The 21,111-nt window shown below is 45.2% G+C and overlaps 1 protein-coding gene across 2 annotated transcripts in view; it reads right to left on the reverse strand.

Moving 5' to 3' along the window:
* Positions 1–2,479, reverse strand: part of SUSD4 (sushi domain containing 4) — a 123,859-nt gene extending 121,380 nt beyond the window's left edge. For both annotated transcript variants that reach the window (XM_060142051.1, XM_060142050.1), the window contains exons 1-2: positions 2,373–2,479; positions 1,632–1,802 (exon numbers count right to left, since the gene is read on the reverse strand). In XM_060142051.1, the coding sequence (XP_059998034.1) occupies positions 1,632–1,767 (136 nt within the window). In that variant the 5' untranslated portion in view covers positions 1,768–1,802; positions 2,373–2,479. The remainder of the gene's footprint in view (positions 1–1,631; positions 1,803–2,372) is intronic.
* Between the last annotated feature and the right edge of the window lie 18,632 nt (positions 2,480–21,111).

The raw sequence follows: 21,111 nt of genomic DNA on the forward strand, positions 1-21,111 counted from the left end.
TGTGCTCACACCTCACACTTCCAATAACAACAGTCAAGACACACACAGATGAACCCTGACTAACCTGTCACCTACACTGGAGAAAGGAACAGAGAGGATGGAGAATCACGTGCACCTGGTTTAAGGAAATGACAGCTAGAACTGGAGGAAAGAAAAGGGAAGAGGGGAGGTGATGACCAGGCCCTGCTCGAGGCTGTCCTGCTCACCTGGTCTCAGTCACCCTCCAAGTGGAGCTAAAGCTCACGGGCGGACAGAGGCTGTGACCAGAGCCCTGGCAGGCCACACAGGTGCTGGCCTGCCATCCCACTTGACCTTGGTCTCTATGAAGAGGACACCTGCCTCAGAGACATTTTTATAAAAAAAGGGAGCACCAAAAAAGTTACCCCTTGTTGAAAAACCAAAACCGGGTCCCCCATCCAAAGTGAGTGTTTTCTCACTAATTCCGATAAACATGCACATCACAGGAAGCTCCTTTAGACTCCTGGCATCTTTCAGACCTCTAAGTGCAACGCCTGGGTTATTGATTCCTCTGTGTTAAAGCCCAACTTGGTAGTGCCCTCCCCCACTTCTACTAATTTTTCACTCATTATTTCCATCTTCACCTTTGAATTCTCTAAAACGGCAATATTTTAAAACACTAAAATGGTTTACTTGTTATCAATCAATACCTGCTTTTCCACCAATTATAATTTCTTTGTAGATTAACAGTTTTTCAGCTCCAGAAACATGATTCTGTCCTTTTAATATGCCCACATCAGCAAGCTCTCACAGGAAATCTGGAACGGACGGCAAAGAGCAGTGGTGGCAGAAAGACCCTTAGGCTCTGAAATTCAGACAGGAATGCCATCCATCTTCTTCTACCACAACCAAAAGACAGCCCTCCCCGCCAGAACCGAATACGTCAGATATCAGCCGCCTCTGAGGACTGAGGCTCTGAATTTGATTTCAGCTAACTTCCACTTCATAGAAAAGCACTCGACTTTATTCCCCCTGTAACTCAGACCTGGATAAGCCAAACAGTTCTCCAGAAACACATCTGAAGGAACAACTGTGCATCCCCTCCCCACCGTCAACATGCACGGGCATGCCTGAACACACCACCTCCCAAGGCAAAGAGAAAGTTAACTTTCAAATAAAGCTGTCCTGCAGCCAGTCTGGTCACATTTCCAGACCCTTTACATTCACAAAGGTGGTTCTTGCAACTCTGGCCTAAATCCAGAAGCTGAAAACTGACCTCTCCCTGCTGAGGGCACAGACCAGGGTCAAAGGTCCACAAACACACGTTCGCCACAAATACACCACTTTCTTTCTCTCTCTCTCTCTTGGCCAAAGTGAGAATAATGGGCCAGGCTTATTGTCTTTCCTTCAGAGAAGCCAGGATGGGCGGCTGGTGGGAAGCTCCAGACAGAATGTGGGTGTGTGAATCTATGCAGGCTCCACAGAGGAATTTTCTGGGAACTCCAGGGGTTTTGAAGAAGGGTGGTCTCAGGCTGGGACACAGGGGCTCCTCGGATTCTCGGGTACCCCAGAAGTGTGGGGTGTAGGAGGGGCGTAGTGGCAAGGCTATCCTGCCAGCCAGGCTCCCCTTCCCTGCCGTCCCAGGCCCTCCCCACCACGGCGGGGTCACTCACCGCCCGTGAGCTGTGCAGGGCCGAAGCACAGCGCCAGCTGAAACCACAGGATCACGGCCAAGAGTCTCTGGGGGGACTGAGGCTGCTGCTGCTCTAGAAATCCATCTCCATTGCTCGGGTTCATTCCATGATACATCTTTCATCCACAGAGGGCATCCGGCTTGCAAGAGTCTGCAACCAAGAGCGAACACGACGATACCCCAGGCTGCCAGGGCGCCGGGGGCCACGCTCCCCCTCCTCCGCCCTGGGACCGGGACCCTCGGCTTCCCCTGCTCCTTTCCCATTCCTCACCCGCGCGGCCCCCGCCCCCTCTTCTCCCCAGCGCGGGGTACACTGAGTAACTGCCGCCGCGGGATGCTGCGCGTGCGGGAGGGATGGAGGAGGGGTGGGAGGGCAGGGGTTAGCGCACATTGGCTCCGTGCCGGTCCCCCGGATTCAGCGGCTGTGACCACGACAGGAAAGTCTAAAGCCTTCCAGCCTCTCGGGGCTGAAAAAACACTTTTCCCCGGGCCTACACATTTCACTCCTAGCAATCTCACGAGGTGGCACCGGATCCCCCCAGCTACTTCTCTGGTTTTCCCCAGGATCGGGATGGGTCCTACTGCCCAGTCCCCAGTGAGATTTCTCCGCGCTGTCAAAAAATTCCTCCCTCGGGGAGCAGAACCAGGCACCAACTCCCCCTCCTCGGCCTGCGAGCGCCTCCCCGGGATGGAAAGCCCCTTCCGGGGCTCTCGGTCTTACCTGTGGGTCTCATGCATGCAGCTTCCTTCCCTCCTCCGCCTCCTCCCCCGGCCAGTCTAACCCGCATCTGTGCGCGACCTCTGCTGCCGCCGCTGCGCGAGCGAGCGAGACGGAAGCCGCGGCGGCGGCGGCGGCGGCGGCGGCGGCGGCGGCGGCGGCGGCGGCGGCGGCGGCGGCGGCGGCGGCGGCGGCGGCGGCGGCGGCGGCGGCGGCGGCGGCGGCGGCGGCGGCGGCGCCCGGCTCCAGCTCCCCCCGCCCGCGCTCTCCCTCCCCAGGCTCCGGGAGCGGACGGGTGCGGGAGTTGCGCGGGGGAGGACGGTAGTCCGGCCGCGCGCCCCCGAGGAGTCACCCGCGCGCCCGCTACCTGAGCTCCCGAGCGCGCGGCGGCGGCGCGGAGAGAGGGAGGGGGCGGGGGCGGGGCGGAGGCGCGCAGCCCGGACACGCACGCGGCGGGCACGCGCCTCCGCAGACCCAGCCAGCGCCGCGGCTGGGGAAGGGGCCCCGCCAGCGCGGGGAGGGGGAAGGGACCCGCCGCCGCCGCAACCAATCGGAAGCCCGCGCGCCTGCACCTGTCGGCACAGGCCTAGGGCCGGGTCGCCCCTTTCCTGGCGCAGAACGGCGGTCTCCGCCTGGGCTGCGCGCGAGCCCGGGTGGCCGCCGCGGCCTCCGCGCGTCCTCTGGTGCCCCCAGAGCGCGGCACGGCGCGGGAGAGGGCTCCGCTTTAGGCTGCTGCCGCGGTGGTGGCTCCAACCCGTGGGACAAGAGTGCACAGCCCGGCCGGTCCCCACCCCAAGACCCTCACCACCGACGGGGTTCACGTGGGCGGGGCGGGGGACGGCCAATTGCCAAAGTCTCTTCCTTTCCTGCGTTTAGCTCTCCGCACCTCACCAGGTCCCACCAAGGCTCTGCGTGTCCGCTCCGAGCCCGAATGACACTCTTCCCCCTCCCCCGCTCCCTTGATATTTGCCCTTTTGCGAGCCGCAGGCTTGTGCAGGAGGACTCTGAGCCTGTCTGGGGGATGCGCTGGCCCCTCCGAACCTCCGCCCGGCGCGCGCTCTCCTTGCGGGGAGAGGGAGGGTCCTCGGTGCCGCTGCAGAAGGTGGAGTACGGAGGAGGGGGCGGCGGGGGGGTGCTTCTGGGGCTGTGGATCGGAACCCAAGGGGTTCGAAGGTGTTTGCCTCGGAACCATCCAAGTTTATCTGGAGAGAGTTCGCCTTGTCGGTGTTGTCTCTCTGCGGCTTTTGGTGCCCGAGCCCAGCCCGCAGAAGGGTGCAACTCACTCCCCACTGGTTCTGGCCGCCCGCTGGCCCTGCGCAAAACTGGTCTTCCTCGGCCTGCCTGGCTCCGAGGGCCTCCGTCCCAGCCACGGTAGTTAAGGGGTGTGAGCTGATGAGGTGGTGCAGGTAGGCAGCACTTTAGAACCAGCGGCACCCCATTATTCTGTAGCAATTTGTGGATATGAAAACCATGTTTCGGATACCGCCACCAAATCATCCTCTGCTTCCGTCGGCTTTCCCCAAATCTCACATACTGATGGTAGTCAGGAAATTACAGCTTTTACTCTGTCGACTCTTACTGGGAGTAATTTTAACAAATTCTTTCAGGATAGATTAACTTTTAGTAAACAAATCTAATTCAGCACTTTTTCTATTTATTTATTTTTGCTTTGTAAAACTGAGATGGCAGCTTTGTATAGGATAAGTTTAAGATTTTTCACTTGCACAGGTTCGTTTCTGCTGAAGCTTGTGCTTTGGGGCACCAGAATCTTAGTTGGGTACCCATGCTTCCAAGGTCCTATGACTGACCTCTAGAGTTTGAATACTTATGTAATTGTTTTTCTCAGTAAATTTTCTAAAGCTTTCTAATAAGCCGTCAAATCAACAAACTCAGAAACATTTGTTGACCATGTGTATGTCTTTATAATCATAAGAGATATGTCTAAGCACTATTGAGACCTGTTCTCCAGCTGATAAGTACAATCCAGTCGTACAGAGAATATCAGGATTGAAATAAACATCCAAGTTTATCTGGTGCAAACACAGGACCTGTGCTTGAGTCCCCCCTCTGACATTTCTGCTAAGTGGTCATGCAGCCTCATGGAATACTTGAGGAAGCCTGTAATGTTTGCCCACAGCTGTCTTAGAAAAGCCCTCTTTGTACTGAACTGAAACCTACCTCCCTGAAACTTTTACACACTGGTTCCGGCTCTCCCATCTGGGCCCACACAGCTAGATGGAATTCCTCTTCCTTAAGACAGTGCTTTACCCATTTGGAGATGGCTTTATGTCCCCTTAACTCTTCCTTTCTCTGGGTTAAACTTAGCTACTTCGCACAGTGTAACAGTGCCTAGACTCCTCGCCAGCCTTGTAGCCTTTCTCTGGATGGGACCCAGTTTCACAATGGCCACCCGCCCCCAAGCAATCAGTTTGTTTCCAGAAGGGGATTCCACATTCACTCTATGGGTTCCGACCAGCATACGACAGGACTGGCACATCCTGTGTTTTACATATTTGCTTCTATTAATGCAACTTTAGAAGACAAGTATTTGAGTGCAGGTACAGCACACCCTTTTGTTAGCTTTCCACATTATCTCATGTATTAGTTTCTAGGACTGTCATAACAAAATATCACACACTAGGTGTCATAAAACAACAAAGATTTATTTTCTCACAGTTCTGGAGGCCAAAAGTCTGAGATTAAGGTGTCAGCAGGTTTGGTTTCTTCTGAAGCTGCTCTCCTTGGCTTGCAGATGGCCACCATCTTGCTGTGTGCTCACATGGTCACCCCTCTGTGTGTGCAAGTGTCTGGTGTCTCCCTCTGTGTGCGTGTGTGTGTGTGTGTCCTAATCTTTTTTATAAGGACACCAGTTATATCGGATTAGAGACCACTCTAACAACCCCATTTTAACTTTATTCCCTCTTTAAAGGCCCTGTCTTGAAATACAGTCACATTCTGAGGTACAGGAGGTTGGGCGGACACTATTCAGTGTCCAGTGTTACACTCATTTTACAGGCGAGGATGCTAAAGACAAAGGAGTTCAATCCATTTACTCACGACCACCCAGCCTAGGAAGGCGTCAGGTTAAATCTAAAGCAGTTCAGTTCCATCCTAATGGTTTTCCCAATACGTCACAGCTATTGCTGTGAATACCTTCCACCTCAAGGATTCTAGGCAAGTTATCCTGAATATTAGGATATAGATTTTTCTCAAGAGGATGAGAATAAGGGTAGGTGGAATGCAGGAGAGAGCATGACTTCCTTCCTGCTAAATGGGGAAAAACTTAATCTTTCTTCCTCTTTCATATAAAAGTCAGTGCCAAAACCAATACCAGTGGGGAGACATGCTGAAGCAAAGCCCCCAGAGCCTCCCTCCCAAACACAGGAGAGCCGAGGGGCTTTTCTGACCTGATTAAAAACTCCACCCCTCCTCGGACGCCACGCTTCTCTCAACCCTCCATGAATGACGTTCCTCACTGTTTTCACTCATTTTCCCCTCCCCTCTCCCATCCTCTTACTGCCCCCCACCTTGCCCTAGGATTTTTTTTCAAAACTTACTGAAGCTCTGTATTCACGGCACAGCCTTTGATTTCATTTTCAGTGGACAATAACATTTCATTCCAAATATATTCACTGAGCACCTACTATGAACTGGGCACTGTACTAGGTGCTGGAGATGCAGTAGTGAACAAAGATGCTAAACCCCCTGCCCTGGAAGAACTCACAGTCTACTTAAGGAACACATGATAAACAAAAGAAGAAAATATTGGGAGTGTTAGATGGTGTGAAGTACTAGGCAGAATAATAAATCAGGGAATTTATAGAGGAGATGTGTAGGTTAGAGCATAGGCAGAGTCGTTACAACAAAGTGATCCAAATATTCAGTAACTTAAATAGAAGTTTCTCTCCCTTATGTGAATGTCTTACTATTCTAGGTGGATGGGGCATCTCTGCTCCATAGGGTCATTCCGGGACCCAGATTCCTTCTACCTCATTATTCTGCCATCCTCTAAGATACTGTCCTCATGTGTGGGACTGAAGCTGGGTCACTGATCTGTCTGGGGTCCAGTCTGAGGGAGAGTGATAAGAAAAGGGAATCTAAGGCAAACAATTTCCTTTCAGGCAAGGGAGGCAGGAGTTACACAAAAATTAACTCTCTCACCTATCATTAGTGAGAACCTAGTCACATGATCATATCTAGCTACAAGGGAAGCTGGGAAATGTAGTCTTTATGGGGCAAACAGGTGACCAGAAGCAAGAAGAGAGTGGACTGAAGGGGTCACGGGAAACTGGCAGTCTATCACATGTGGTGTGCAAAGATCGAGGCTTAAATTTTTCATAAAGTAGGCAGGGAAGCCCTTACTGGGAAGGTAGCATTTAAGTAAAAACCTGAAGGAGTGAGCTATGCAGTTTTCTGAGAGAAAAGCATTTCCAGGCAAGGGGAGAGCAGACGCAATGTCCCTGAGGCAGGAGCATGCCTGTTGTGGACAGGAAACAGGAAGGATGTCAATGAGGCTGGAGTGAGTGAGTGATGCAGACAACTAGGGGGGGCTGAGGTCGGAGAGGTCTCCTACTGAGGTGGACCTTAGAGGCATTGGCAGGGATCTGGGTTTTACTCAGAGTGAGAAGAGAAGCCATTGGAGGTTTGTGAGCAGAGAAAGGACACGATGGCACTTGAACAGGAAGTGTCTGAAAGGATTTATGTCCAGCATGGCATCAACCACACTCTACCACTCTGCTCTGTGGCCCTTCCATCCTCCCTCCTGAGCACCTCTCAGCTCCTGTGCCCCTGAACCCCAGAATGCCAGCTTTGAAGACACACTGCTTCACAGTCCTATCAACCCTCAGTGTCTAAACATTATCTCCACGAAGCACCTCCCACAGCCCACACCTTTTCATTCATCCCAGTGTGCTTGCACTTAGCAGACTGGTACCGTGCCTCTGAGTAGATTGTGAGTTCTCTGGGAGCAAGTGTTTCTCTACTTGGTCCACCTATTGCTAAACATAGAGCCTGGAACACAGCAGAGCAATCAAGAATTATTTTCTGAATTAACTGATTAACAGCAGAAGGAAAGGAGACTTTCCCCACCAATCTTGCCCTGGCATTGAAAACCAGACTGAAGTCAGTTGATATTCTCTCTTCTCTCTGGGTTTCCTCAATCCTGCCCATCCAGGAAAACACAGAATCAAACACAACCCATTTAATGAGCTCAGGACATTCTAGAACATAGCTTAGCATTGCACTACATGCTGGTTTTGAGTACAGATCTAGAATTGTCAAAGCATATGACCCACCCACCACCTCTGTCCTGGATGGATAACACACTCAGTGAGGAGACACCCTTCCAAGGCTGGAGTGTGGAACAGGATAAAAGTGCTCATTTGGAAATAGAGTTACTATATGATCCAGCAATCCCACTCCTGGGCATATATCTGGAAAAGACAAAAACTCTAATTCGAAAAGGATACATGTACCCCAACGTTCATAGCAGCACTATTTACAATAGGCAAGACATGGAAGCAACCTAAATGTTGATACACAAATGAATGGATAAAGAAGTGTTTTATATGTATATGTATATATATATATATATATATATATATACACACATATACATATAATGGAATATTACACAGACATAAAAAAGAGTGAAATAATGCCATTTGCAGCAACATGCTGGTACCATGCCAGCACTGTCCCCCTGCCATAGGTCCATCTAGAGATTATCATATTAAGTGAAGTCAGTCAGAGAAGACAAAGACAAATATATGATATCTCTTATATGTGGAATCTAAAAAAATGATACAAATGAACTTATTTACAAAAGAGAAATAGGCTCACAGACATAGAAAACAAACTTATGATTACCAAAGGAGGGAGGGACAAAATAGGAATTTGGAATTATCAGATACACATTACTATATGTAAAGCAGATGAACAACAAGGACCTACTGTAGAGCATAGGGAACGATAGTCCATATCTTATAATAATCTATAATGTGAAATAATCTGAAAAAGAATATATATATGTGTATATGTATAACTGAATCACTTTGCTGTACACCTGAAACATTGTAAATCAACTATACTTAAATTTTAAAAAGTGCTCATTCAGTCACCTCTCACCCATTCTTCCTCCATTCAAGATGTATTCTCGGGTACTTGACATGTTTCAGTCATTGTACTAGGTGTGGAGGATGCAAAAATATAAAAGACACAATCTTTGTCTTCAACCAGTTTATAACCTATGGAGAGAGTAGAAAAGTAAATCTGCAATTACAGGGTCACGGGCTAAGTGCTAAGATTGTAAAGCAGATAGGATGGAGTGTGCTGGAAAAGGATCCTGGGGGTGACTTCATACGTTGTATGAATAGAAGTGTGTGTGTGTGTGTGTGTGTGTGTGTGTGTGTAAAGGGAAGAAAAGGAAGAGAAGGTGCAGTGAGTTTCCAGGCAGAGGGAACAGCTTGTGTAAAGACCAGGAAGGAGGGGGTGGGGAAAGAGACCAAGTGTGGAATTTAGAAGACAAGTTTGGAAATGCCAAGAAGTAAAGCTTCCAAAAAGCACCTGTGCCATACTGAGAAAGGCTTGGAAAGTCATGGAGGGAAGTTTGGTTTGTATCTGAAGAAAAAGAGAGAAGACTGTGGAGGAGTGGAAATAAATTGGAGAGAGGAGCCAGGAATGGACTATTCACCATTGGACCAAAGATACGTGAAAGGTACTCAACATCACTAATTAATGAGAACATGCCAATTAAAACAACAGGCACTATTTTCCCCTATCAGATGGACTACACATATAAGTCTAATAACATCAAGTGTTTGGTGATGATGCAGGGAAAGGGGAATTCCCATATTCTGCTGGTACGAGTGTAAATCGCTATGTATTAACCATGTCTTTTATTTTCTGTATTCTGATGCTTTGACACCTGGGGCCTTGCTGACCCTGGAGAGACTGCCCTTCCCAGGGCTAAGCAATTCCTAGAGATAGTAAACTAGAGCCCACACACCCCAGTACCTCCTTTATGGTCTCTCACACTTAGAGTTACTATCCCCCTGACATAATCACCACAGGGCCAGGTACCAGACAACTAGGGACAGCCCCTATGCCTCAGAGCCCACTGAAATTATTCAAACTAGCCTATTATAAACTTGTTTACCCACCTCACCATTCCTTCCCATGAAAACCACACATTCCCCACTGCACCCCTCACTCCCTCTGCCTCCTGGCCAGTCCTGGTGCTTCCCCAAGTGGCCCTGCATAATTTGCCATGCCTCCTGCTTCTAGGGAATTGTGAGTATAAAGAAAAACACCTCTTTCCTGACAGTCATTTCCATGTCTACATGTCTTACTGTACCTGATTAAAACAAAGCCTTTGGTGTCCTTAAAACATGTTACGCTTAGAGGAGGGTAAACTGCCCTGCAAACGCACCACTCATTATTACCCCTAAAGAAGCCCTGGCAAGTTCACCTCAAACACTTCACCCACTAAGCAAAGATGATGTCAGTACTTACTTCATACAGCTGCTGAGAGGCTTAAATGGGATCCCCTAGAAAGCACCTGAAGAGCACCCAGGACCAAGTACTCAGGCAAGCATGTCCCAGGATGTTCACTGCAGATATTTATGTAATGGTGGAAAATTGGAGACACCCTGAATAATGGAATGACTAAAGGAATTGTGGTACAGTCACACTAAGGAACAGTATGTAGTCATTAGGTATAAACTAGATCTCCATGTAGGACCATGGAGAACTCTCCAAAACATTGTTGGGTGAAAGAAGCAAATTGTGGGACAAAATGGACAGTAAGACATGATTTACGGAAAAACAGTACCATAGATTTTCTATCAACTAATGTGAATAAAAAGGAAAAGTGTCTGAAACCATGCACAGAAGACAGTGGGGTTGCATCTGGGTTGGTGAGAGCAGATGGAATTGTTGGGGAGGATTAATCAAAGAATAGTTTTATTTCTATAATTTATATTTTACTTTCATTATTTAATTTATTTATTTGTATATAATTTTGTTGAGAATACTATTATGTAATGCTTAGATAGTTAGAAGTTAATTTGCAATGCAAAGGAAAAGATAGGAGGGGAAAAAGATAAACATAGAAGAGGAGAAGGTCAGAATGAACCTGGGGCCTAAGGACATGAAGTTAACTTTGAGAATACCATGCACTGATGGTATATTTTTTGAAACTAGAGATAATGGAGATCTATCCGCATAAGGCATCTTTTGACTGAAGCATTTCCTTGGACAGGAGTGGAGGGATAGCCAGTAAGGACTAACTGCAAAACTAGTTTGCCATTTTGTAAAAGATCAACCCTGAGCTCCCCTCCTCATAGCCCATAGCTTCCCTTGTCTCTCTCTGGAGCCTTCCTCATTTCATACTATATCCCTAGCAATGGGTTGGTTGTTTTCCTATAATAATTATAGTAGGCTAGACTGACATAACCGATAAGCCAAAACAAGTAACAACATAACAGAAGCTCCTTTCTCTTCATAGGATCGTGCAGGGCACTGACGGTGGGGCAGGGATGGGAGAATTAGAGGAAGACATTCAGGAGCAGACAGAAGGCAACTTTGTCATCATCAACATAGTTTCCAAGAATCTGTGATCACTGCCATTTCAGCTGTTTTACAAGATTTAAAGATGGTGAGACCCAACACAATGACACTTGGATAAATGAAAGGCAAAATTCTCTGATTCTTAGAGCTCTGAACAAGAGAAGATTGCTAGGCAGGGCCACACAGGGGATTGTACCCAGGAACAGAGTAACGGCAGGCTGGGGGTCTAGGGGGCAGCTGATTTATGGCAAGTGGGGTGGGGTTAGCTAGGCTTCACGGTCTTCCTGTGGATTGGCTAAGTTGAATAATTTGGGGGTGGGGCTCTGGGCATAGGGGTTACCCCTAGTTGTCCGGTACCTGACTCTGGGGCAATTAGGGTATATGTTTCCTGGCCCCAGAGTGTTAGGGCCCAGCAAGTGAAGTGGTTTGGGATGTGGACTTAATAGGCTGTTTAAGAAGGGAAACTGACTGACCAGCCTCTATTCAGGGCTTCAAAACTGGGACAAGACAGTACAATTAAAAAAAAAAAAAAAAAGTTATATCAGCCCATAGAAGAAGGAGGGTAAGGCATAGGGTCCAGGCCTAAAAGTGGTCCACATCTTTTCTGCCCACATTCCATTGGCCAGAATGAGGTCACATGGCCAACTAGTCACATAATCTCACATAGATGCAAAGGGCGCTGGGAAATGTAGTCCCAGGGACAACCGTTTCTGAAGAAGGAAAGCTCAGATTTCAATGGCCAACTAGCAGGCTGTGCCAAAAGGCTGTAAATGAATCTGAACTCAAATATTTCTTTACTTCTTCCCCCCCACCCCCACCCCCAGCCCCCCAGCCCCTGCTTTCTTCATATCTGTTTCACCTGCTTACATGGTGAGCTGCTTCAGGGCAAAGACCATCATGTTCTCCTGCTTTTGATTCTTCCCCAGCAATTATTTCTGCACCCAATGGGCTTCTCACTAAAACAAGTCTCAAGTAATTTCAGTATGCAAATTAGCTGCCACTTCAGAGCCTGGCATAAATATCTGATACTTAGAATATAATTTCAGTTAGTTAAATTTAAATCACTGGGGGGAAAAAAGAACAGCAGCATAAATATTCTCCGGGCCTTTGGCCTTTTTATTTAATTCTGAATTGGGTAAGTCTTCAATAACTTTAAGCTTTGACCTCTATATAGTAATATTTGGTTCTTGGATTAAATCAAACAAGTGTTGCTAATGAGATAGTTTAACAATGTCACATATAGTCAGATTTTCCATTTTGGTTGACTCTTGGGTAAAGGTAAACCAGTGGTTTCAGGAACACTTTCAGTAGTTAATTACATTAAAAATGTTATTTTCCTGACCTTTTTATCTTGTCTCATCTTCTTTCACCTTGCCCTTTTTTCTTGGTTTCTTAAAGACTCTTACCATTTGGGCCTCTCACCGCTGTGGCCTCTCCCATTGCAGAGCACAGGCTCCGGACGCGCAGGCTCAGCGGCCATGGCTCACGGGCCCAGCCGCTCCGCGGCATGTGGGATCCTCCCGGACCGGGGCACGAACCCGCGTCCCCTTCATCGGCAGGCGGACTCTCAACCACTGCGCCACCAGGGAAGCCCCAAGACTCTTACCTTTAAAACCACCGTCAATTTAGCATAAATATTTTCTTCAGGAAGGCTAACACTTAATGACACCAGGGAAGGGGTGAGAGAAAACAAACCTCACTATGGAATCACTTGACATTCATCCAGCACTTATTGAGTGCCTAAGGTATGCTGAACACAATGCAAATCCATAAAAATGCAAATGGCTATCATCTCAGCCTTTAAGAAGCTCACAGTGATGAACCCGAACCTAAACTTCTTCTACATAAAAGTTTTTATTCAGTCACCCGTTCATTCAACAGATATACCTTGGGTCCTACTCTGTGTAGGTTGCTGATATAGCTACTGGAAATACAGACTTGAACCAAACAAAGATGCCTGCCCTTCTGGAGCTTACATTCAAGGAAAGGAAGGTAGGCAATTACTTATCCCCACTCCCCACCCTTCCAACCTAGAGGTGATTTCCTTTACCCGTGAAGTCCCCTGATATTTTAGTATCTTCTGGCCAATTGCTACTCTCTACCAGAGTTGACAAAGAGCAGGAACTAGGTCTTAACTTTGATATCCACCATAATGCTAGGACAGGGTTAATAAATGCTTATCAGCTCAATAAATGAATAATGAGTGCGTCTTTTCACAAAAGTACAACCTGTGTAGCTAAAGCAGGTGAAGACCCACAGGAAGCTGAAAATGCCTTTTTCATGTCCGAAGGCAACAAAGTAGCTGCAAGCTCAATGGGGTTTGCACCCACGCTCTCCCCCTGCCTTCTCCTGACCTGGTTTGGGGAGTGGGATGAGAGAGTGTGGACATGAACTACATCTACCACTGCAACTGCATCACAAATAAATTTTGCAATGGGCTTTACAGTATGATTTTTTTTTTATTCTCAAAGGAGAATTTTAATTCTCTAGGGGCCATAATAGTATGAGAAAAGATATAGACCCCTTCAAGGCATGTTTGGGAAATAATGGATAACGTCATATGTCTTGTGCCGAGAGAGTATGTGCGTTTAGGGGTGAGTTAGGAGATGGCTATTAATAATAAACGTAGAACATCCTGTTAGGGCCTCACTGTTAGGGACCTTACATGCCATACCAAGGAGTTTAAACTTTATTCAAAGGACAGCGGAGAGGTTGTGGATTGAAGGTTGGAATGGAAGAGGTTGTGGGGAAAGAGAAGAGTGAGAAAACAATGGAGCAGCCATCACATCAGGCCGGGTAAGGGGTAATGACGTGTGAACCAGAGTGGTGGCAGTGGCCATGGGAGAATGGAGGACTGAAGAGGAGGACTGTCAGATCTTCGAATGTGTTGAGGGTAAGGAAAAAGAGGATGCAAGGATGATATCAAGGCTTGATATCAAGCCTAGGAGACTAAGCTATAAATTACTATGAAAAATAGGGAACACAAATGAAAAGGTTTCATGAGGATGGTTATGAATTCAAAGTTGGACATACTGAGTTTGACTTGCTGGAGGGAAATACACACACAGATATCAGGCAGTTGGAAAATAGGGCTTAGGAGCTTTGAAGAGGGCTTGGTGTGGAAGAAGTAGGTCCACGGGTTGCTCCAAGTCTGTCTGTTAAAGCCACAGAATAGATGTACTTGCTTGGGGAGTGCACAATAAAAAGAGAAGAGGCCCTGGTCAGAGCTTTTGGGAACTGTACTGTAGGGGAAGGAAGGAATGGAGAGAGGGAAGGAAGAGGGAGAGCAGTCAGTGAAAAAAAGAGCAGTGGTTCTCAAACTCTAGAGGGTCAAAGAATCACCCAGAGACATTCATGCAGATTCCTAGACCCCTCCCCAGAAAACCAGATTCAGCAGGAACATACAATCTAAAGAGAACACTCCCTTCATTATCTACTGATGCATGAGAGATAACCCCAGAATTTCACATCTTAACACAGCAACATTTTTGATCTCATGGTTTCCGGAAATCAAAAATCTGTGAGCAGCTCAGCTGGGTGGCTCGAGGCCTTTCGCACGGCTGCCATCAAGTTGTAAGCCAGATATCTGAAGACTTATCTGGGCCTGAAGCTCTGATTCCAAGATGAGTGTCCTCATCAAGTGGCAGCCAGCTTCCCCTAGCGCAGGTGATCCAAGAGAGCAAGGCAGAGACCACAGTATCTTTCATGACCCAGGCTCAGAAGTCACATTTGTCATTTCTGCAAAATCCTATTGGTTACATAGATGAGTCCAATTTACTGTGAGAGGAGAGTTCACAGAAGTGACGGGAGACAAAATCAGGGTGGAGGGGCAGCTTGGATCCTGACTACCATATGTCCCTACCCTCCTGGAGTTATTTTGATGCAAGTAGCCCTCAAAGAAATACTGGATGGGAAAGAGTAAAGGTCAACAGAGGAAAGAAACTCAAACAGAAGGTGGACCTCAGTGCCAAATAGGACTGAGAAATCAAGATAAGGTTGAGAAGAGGCCAGTGGATCTGGCCTCTGGTATATCAGTCTTGACCTTCTCAACTCGGAAGCAGCACTTCTAGAGAAACACAACTCTTTTTATGCAACTCATGGTGAGAAATATGTTTTACTTCATTGCCTGGTACACAAGGCACTTGTATATAGAAACAAATGTTTCATGAGTTAATACCTATTTCTACTGCATGAGAAGCACTCATATTTCTTATCCTAGTCTGGTCTATTTCTCTAAAAAAAATGCTAGTCAAGACCCACTAAACTGACTTTGTTGGTCATTAAAGCATCTGACCTGAAGCTTGAAAAAGCAGTCTCAATAGGATTGGGTAACAGTGAAGATGATGGTTATGACAACAAATACATTTTGAGTATATACACTTTGCACTAAAGGTAATACCATGAATTATCTTATTCATAACAACTCTATACTATAGTGCCATTATCATAATTTTAGATGAAAAAGTTTAGTACGTAAGTAGCTTTCTCAAGGCCATATGGTTAGGAGGTGGTACAACTGTAATTTATTTTAACCTAAACAATATGATTTTGGAACTTACACTTTAGAGCTGTGGGATCCAATATGGAGGCCGCTGGCCACATGTGTGTACTTCAATGTTAAATTTAATTAAAACTAAATAAAATTAAAGTTTCATGTCTCAGTCACACTAGCCATATTTCAAGTACTCAACAGCCACATGTGGTAGTAGCCTCCATATGTGACAGCAGAGATACAGAGTACGTCCCCCATTGCAGAAAGTTCTGTTGGACAGCGATGCTCGAGAGCTAAACCACCAAGGGCCAACGTATTTGGAAGATGGGCGTCACCTGAGCATGGCTGTAAGGTGAGAGGAAGGAGTTGGAAAAAAGAGAGAAGAGTCGAGATGGGGGATGCAAGATGGAGCAGTGGCCTGGGGGAGGATGGACGGGCAGGATCAGAGTACGGGGAAAGTTGGCTTTGCCAAGGGATGGGGACAATTTCTGCTCTGGGTCAGAAAGGAAGAGGAAAATGGGTGAAGGTCCAGAGGAAGGGGAAGGGGACAAAGCTTGTTTTGATAACACTTGATTTTGTCTAAAATGTAGGGGCTGAGAACAGGAACAAAGAGTGAGTGGGCCAAGTTTGGGCATTGAGTCAAGTAAGAAAGATTGGAAATCATCGCTGCAGGAGGTGCATATACACAAAGAGAATGATTGATGCTCACCCATGGGGGCTCAGCTGTGGTTAGATACTGAATTTTAGAGGCAGCCAACCATTTATTTCATTCATTCAACAAATACTTGCCAAGTGCCTACAACATGCCAGGCACTGGAGAAACATTAGTGAATGACAGTGACAAAAACAGGCAAGCCCATTCTCTCATGGAACTTACTGGTGGAAGTCTTTGTTAATCACAGAGCTGCCAAGTGTAGCCCTGCAATGGACACATACCACCAAGGAGAGGGGCTGGCGCTCTAAAATGGCTACGAGAGGGCATGGCAGGGGATTTCATCTGGTCAGGAAGGTCAGGGAAGGCTTGCCTCAAACCAAGACTTGAAGAAGGAGCACCAATCCATACAGAAGGGAGAACGGCTCACAACTTTGCCCTGAACTGGGACCATGCAGAGACGCAGGCAGGCAGACAAAGGCACCTTTGTAAGGTTCCTGTGGATAGAAGTGTTTGCTGAGCACACAGACAAAGCCGCCCATGGTGGTCGAGATTCTACTCCAGCCCTGTGTGTGGGTGGCTTTGAGTGAAAAGACACCGTATGACATCCACAGTAGGATAAGCCTGCTGGATGTGGCGGCTGGAATTTTCGTGGGCTGAGGGTTCCTACCCTGCTGATAACATCAGTAAAGAAGTCAATGCACAGGGCTTCCCTGGTGGCACAGTGGTTAAGAATCCGCCTGCCAAGGCAGGGGACATGGGTTCGAGCCCTGGTCTGGGAAGATCCCACATGCCGCAGAGCAACTAAGCCCGTGCGCCACAACTACTGAGCCTGCGCTCTAGAGCTCGCGAGCCACAACTGCTGAGCTTGTGTGCCACAACTACTGAAGCCCATGCGCCTAGAGCCTGTGCTCCACAACGAGGGAAGATACCACAATGAGAAGACCGCGCACCGCAACGAAGAGTAGCCCCCGCTCGCTGCAACTAGAGAAAGCCCGCGTGCAGCAGTGAAGACCCAACGCAGCCAAAAATAAAAAAATAATTACTTGATTAATTAATTAAAAAAAAAAAAGAAGTCAATGCACAGCATTATTACTGATACAATACATGCAGAGTCAGCACTCACAGCAAACCATCCATCCCCAGACTTGTACTGTAGAGCTATCTCCCCTCACTTAGACCTCTCGGAAAAACAAATTTCCTTTGAAGTTAAAAATGCCAGGCTCAATTTTAGCAAAACAGAAAAAGATAAAACTTTTAAAAACCCACACAATTTTTAAAGTTTCAACAAAGCACATTCTTTTTTAAAGATTTAATATAATATCTATATTATGTTGAGGATGAAGAAGTTCCAAATTGGGTAAGTTATTAAGTGTTACTATTTTTCCAAATTTCCTTTGGGAAAGCCTCTTCCTATGTTTAAGTTTACAAATTATTTGTGATAAAATTTCAAAAATAAATAACGTTATGGCGCAGTTTTGTGTTCCTGTGTCACTGCTGAGTGATCCAGTAACTGCATCCCGTTATCACACAGTGGAAGTGAACTCCCTTTTGGCTTTCAAAGTACTTATTTTAAGTCCTTCCTTCCTTCATAAGAATTGGTTGATTACCACCTCCTGCTTTTAACTGCATTAAGGTTACAAATGTGAAAAACATCAGAATGCCAAGATGAAGCAAAACTAGAAATGTTAAAATCCTGTCCTGCTCTCTGGTCCACACATGATTCTCTCTGGCTATAATTATGTTGCACTTGCTCAGAAGGGCGTACAATGTAGAGGTTAGGGTGAGGGCCAGGGTTCTGATTCTGGCTCCACTGCTAGCTAGCTTCCTGATCTTCTGATTCTCTCTCTGTGCCCCAAGAAAGAACAGTCCCTACTTCACTTCACTGTGGTAGGGTTTACACATAAAGCACTTACAACAACACTTCAACGCTCCAACTTAATATGGGTCAGCCCTCGTTTCCACACATATCTACTCTCATACACATAGAATATTTGCATGGTGGATAAGTGGTTGTTTCCATGGGAACTTAACTTTCATATTTCCAAGTCCTTACCCCACTATCTTCTTCTTCTTCTTCTTCTTCTTTTTAAAGAAGTTTATAAGCTACAAGTTTCATTCTTAGAACAGCATTAACATAAGTTTTTCATTTACTGCCGTGGGTGTTCCCATAAAAAATTTGTTTTCACTGTTTTGTGGGTCTGCTATTTTTAATGAGTTCATATCTCATAGGCACATGTAGAGAGTTGTCTATTCTGTTTTCTCAGTTACTGTTGCTTTGGGGCATCCATATTCTTGTATAGTAAGGAAAAAGTGGGGGTGGGCATGAAATAACTGAATTCCTGTGAAATTGTACTGCAAAGCTAAAATCTGAAACTTAACCTATCATCCAGCCATTGAGGAAAAAAACCTTTTGACCGAATTATTATCTTTTTAGAAAAGGTAATTTCAAAGCAATACATTTTTTAATTACCTAGTGTCAGGTGTACAGCATCATAATTCGAAATCTGTATACACTACAAAGTGATCACATCCATCACCATAAAATTGACCACTTTTGCCCACCCCCAACCCCCTTCCCCTCTGGTAACCACTGATCTGTTCTCTGTATCTCTGAGTTTGTTCGTTTGTTTTGTTTTGCTTTGTTTTGCCTACCACAGATGAGTGAAATCATATGGTATTTGTCTTTTCCCTTCTGACTTATTTCACTTAGCATAATACTCTCCAGGTCCATCCATGTTGTCACAAATGGCAAGATTTCATTCCTTTTTATGGCTGAGTAGTAGTCCATTGGGTATACATACCACATTTTCTTTAACCATTCATCCATGGATGGACACTTAGGTTGCTTTCATATCTTGACTATTGTTAATAATGCTGCAATGAACATAGGAGTGCATATATGTTTTTGAATTATTGTTTTCATTTTCTCTGAATAAATCCCCAAAGTGGAATTGCTGGATTGTATGGTAGTTTTCTTAATTTTTTGAAGAATCTCTATTATGTTTTCCATCGTGGCTGCACCAATTTACATTCCCATCAACACATCCTCTCCAACACTTGCTATTTCTTGTCTTTTTGATACTAACCATTCTAACTGGTGTGAGGCAACATCTCATTGTGGTTTTGATTTGCATCTCCATAATAATTTGTACTGATGAACATCTTTTCATGTGCTTATTGGCCATCTGTATGTCTTCTTTGGAAATGTGTCTATTCAGTGTCTCTGCCCATTTTTTAATTGGGTTGTTTTGTTGTTGTTGAGTTTTATGAGTTCTTTATACATTTTGGATATTAGCCCCTTATCAGATACATGACTTGCAAATATTTTCTCCCATTTAGTAGTTTGTCTTTTTGTTTTGATGATTGTTTCCTTTACTGTGCAGAAGTTTTTTAGTTTGATGTAGTCCCATTTGTTTATTTTTACTGTTGTTTCTCTTGCCTTTGGAGTCAGGTCCACAAAAACATTGTTAAGACTGATGACAATGAGGTTACTGCCTATGTTTCCCACTAGGAATTTTACTGTTTCAGACCTTACATTTAAGTCTTTAATTCAATTTGAGTCGATTTTTGTGTTTGGTGTGAAATAATAGTCTAGTTTCATTCTTTTACATGTGGCAATCCAGTTTTCTTACCACCACTTATCAAAGAGACTGTCCTTTTTCTCCATTGTATGTTCTTTGTGGCTCTGTCATAAATTAATTGTTCTTATATGTGTGGGTTTATTTCTGGGCTATCAATTCTGTTCCACTCATCAATGTGTCTGTTTTTGTGCCAGTATCATACTGTTTTGATTTCTATAGCTTTGTAGTATAGCTCAGAATCAGGGAGCATAATACCTCCAGCTTTGTTCTTCTTTCTCAAGATTGTTTTGGCCATTCAGGATCTTTTCTGTTTCTGCACAAACTTTAGAATTATTTGTTCTAGTTTTGTGACATATGCCATTGGAATTTTGATAGGGATTGCATTGAATCTATAGATTGCTCTGGGTAGTATGGACATTTTAACAATATTAATTCTTCCAATCCATGAGCACAGTGTATCTTTCCATTCAGTTGTGTCTTCTTAAATTTGTTTCATCAGTGTCTCACAGTTTTCAGTGTACAGGTATTTCACCTCCTTGGTTAAATTTTTCCCTAGGTATTTTATCCTTATTGCTACAATTTTAAATGGGGTTTTCTTAAATTATCTTTCTGATAGAAATGCCACAGATTTCTATATATTGATTTTGTATCCTAAAACTTAGCTGAATTCATTTATTAGTTCAAAGAGTTTTTTGGTAGAATCTTTAGGGTTTTCTATATATAGCATCATGTCATCTGCAAATAGTGATAGTTTTGTTTCTTCCTTTCTGATTTGGATGACTTTTATTTATTTTTCTTGACTAATTGCTGTGGCTAGGACTTCCAACACTATGTTGAATAAAATTGGTAGAGTGGACATCCTTGTCTTGTTCCTGATCTTAGAGGAAAAGCTTTCAGCTTTTTCATCATTGAATATGATGTTATCTCTGGGTTTGTCATATATGGCTTTTTTTTGTTGAGGTACGTTCCCTCCATACACATTTTGTTGAGAGTTTTTATCATAAATAGATGTTTTTATTTTATCAAATGCTTTTTCTGCATCTATTGAGATGATCATATAATTTTTATCTTTCCTCTTATTAATGTGGTGTATCATGTTGATTGATTTGCAGATGTTAATCATCCTTGTATCTCTGGAAGAAATCCCATTTGATCATGGGGTGTATGATCCTTTTAACGTATTATTGAATTTCGTTTCTTAATATTTTGTTGAGGATTTTTCCATCTATACTTAACAAGGATATTGGCCTGTAATTTTTGTGTGTGTGTGTGATGTCCTTACTAGTTTTCATATCAAGGTAATGCTAGCCTTATAAAGTGAGTGTGGAAGCATTCCCTCCTCTTTGATCTTTTTTTTTTTGGAAGAGTTTGAGAAGGATAGGTATTAAATCTTCTTTGAATGTTTGGAAAAATTCACCAGTGAAGCTGTCTGGTCCTGGAATTTTG

The sequence above is a fragment of the Lagenorhynchus albirostris genome, chromosome 2 (genome assembly GCF_949774975.1).
Source record: "Lagenorhynchus albirostris chromosome 2, mLagAlb1.1, whole genome shotgun sequence".
NCBI classification, from domain to species: Eukaryota; Metazoa; Chordata; class Mammalia; order Artiodactyla; family Delphinidae; genus Lagenorhynchus; species Lagenorhynchus albirostris.